The 2,061-nt window shown below is 33.7% G+C and overlaps 1 protein-coding gene across 1 annotated transcript; it reads right to left on the bottom strand.

Moving 5' to 3' along the window:
• Nucleotides 1-489: 489 nt before the first annotated feature.
• LOC109591248 (uncharacterized) lies at nt 490-2,055 on the bottom strand. The gene is made up of 5 exons (XM_020007017.1): nt 2,002-2,055; nt 1,802-1,951; nt 1,450-1,753; nt 1,017-1,403; nt 490-971 (listed from the first exon to the last, which is right to left on the bottom strand). The coding sequence occupies exons 3-5, from the start codon at nt 1,718-1,720 to the stop codon at nt 682-684; spliced, it is 948 nt and encodes a 315-aa protein (XP_019862576.1). The 5' UTR covers nt 1,721-1,753; nt 1,802-1,951; nt 2,002-2,055; the 3' UTR covers nt 490-681.
• Between the last annotated feature and the right edge of the window lie 6 nt (nt 2,056-2,061).

Consider the following 2,061-nt stretch of genomic DNA (forward strand, 5'->3'; position numbering starts at 1 on the left):
CTATACGGTACATATATGCATGTACACTGTACAAATTTATATGTGCATTTTTGGCTTTTCCTATTGTTAAAGTTACATGTAGGTTTGGTTCTGGTATTATGAGAAGAGTGCATGGTTTATTATGGGACACTGCCTAAAGATCTATTTTTTAATTCCAGCATTAAAGTGCTTCATATTGTATGAATTTTAGAATGCTACCCTTTTAGGTGTTTCGTGTTCTGAAAGGAAAAGTTTTAGCGGTATTGGAAGACCAAGAAGTAGAAGTGGGTACTGATGAGTATGTCCTCATTCCTCCTGGTAAATAATGATTATTACGTGTACCATCTGTTGTCATTAATATTATTCCTTATTACTAGGTACTGCTTATCAGTTAAACAATGTTTCAAGATCAAACACAATAATTGATTATACTGTAATTATGAAAAAATAAGCATAATATATTACATTTTCATTTATCGTAGTGCTGTAACATTGCATATCCACTAAATCTTTGAATCTTTTATAAAATTTTGTCTTGTGTGTGGGCGTTGGTCAAATTTTAGTTTCACCCAAGTGTGAAAAATTTACAAAAACTACTCACATGCAAATAAAGAATATTAATGTCAGCAAACTATATTAGTAGTGTTATTTGTAATAAAAATTCACAATCACTAAAATTAAATTAACTCAAAGCATAGACTGTCACTTCTGCTTTAGATGTTCAATAACGCCTTGAGCTACTGCATGAGCTCCAATAGCATCAGACTCAAGCACCTTAATGACAGTACCCCATGTGTATGCATCAGGACCATTATCTTTCCATCTATTGAAAACAGCAATAAATCTATCCATGGGATTATGATAAGTGTCATAGAGACTATTTAAGAACCCATCATTCAAATGAACTGCTGTTCCAAATTGATAAAACTTGTCTGGAATCTTCGCTGCTACCAAGTTAATGAGATCAACCATATCAGGAGGAGAGTCAATGTCTATGAAGTATATAGCATTATTTAACAATGTGAAGCACAACTTACTTGGTACTTGTTGAATGTCTTCAGGTTTAAGATGATATTTTTTACAGAGATTACAATAAACTCCCTTATAGTCATCTTCTTTATCTTCAGGTTTTGATTTAAGTACAGAAGGTGGATTAAATTTATCTTTGACTTTGTGCGCTAGATCTTCAAACCCAATTTCAACAAGAGCTACTGCTAAAGGTTCCCATGATTCTGACCTATTTTGATCTCTCCATTGAATTATGACTTTTCTGGTACATCGTGTGAAATCAATGCCTGTCAGTTCAATATCTTGAAGCTGACCATAAGTTAGACCTAATCTAGATCCAAAATCAAACCATTTTTTCCCTAGATCTCCTTCACTTGCAACAATAAATAGACAGTCTCCAAGCAGCGGATCATTTGCTAAAATGGATTTTTAAATTTTATGAAAGTGCAATTACCAACTTACCATGTGTCATTACATCAATGCTGGACCTAGCACTAGCACTAGTACTTGCAGATGGGGAAGGAGGTAATTCTATAGAACCTTCTAACAGGATTGTGCTTTTTACTGGAGGGTGAACTTGATTGAACCGAACAGTCACTATTTGGCTTCTTTCTACTACTGTATCTGATTTAAACTGTATTTTGAAACGAGGAGGATAAGAGAGAATATCTTCTAACATCTTAAGTCGTTCAAGTTCATCTTCAGTCACTTCTGCAGCATTTTCACAACCCATCCTTTGATAGTAGTCAATATTTTCAGTAGAAATCTAGTAATAAAGTTATTACTTTATCTGGCACATTTGATGGTAACTTACATAGTCTTGAGAAATTCCAACTTTTCTTCTATTCCAACCAGGAACATCATGTGGCTCAAAAGTTAGTGATACTTGACCATCACCTGTAAATGTGACTTGGTTCCAAGATACAATTTCAAATTTTTCTTTCTTGCATTGATTTTCAACAACCTATAATATATCTTATGATATTAGTCATGCACTCATGCTTTAAATAATACCTTTCTGCAGCCTTGTAGTTGGCACAAAAAAATAAATTGCACCAATAGTTCTCTGCTGCC

The sequence above is a fragment of the Amphimedon queenslandica genome, unplaced genomic scaffold (assembly GCF_000090795.2).
Source record: "Amphimedon queenslandica unplaced genomic scaffold, v1.1 AMPQUscaffold_8619_Cont19438, whole genome shotgun sequence".
Taxonomy (NCBI): Eukaryota; Metazoa; Porifera; class Demospongiae; order Haplosclerida; family Niphatidae; genus Amphimedon; species Amphimedon queenslandica.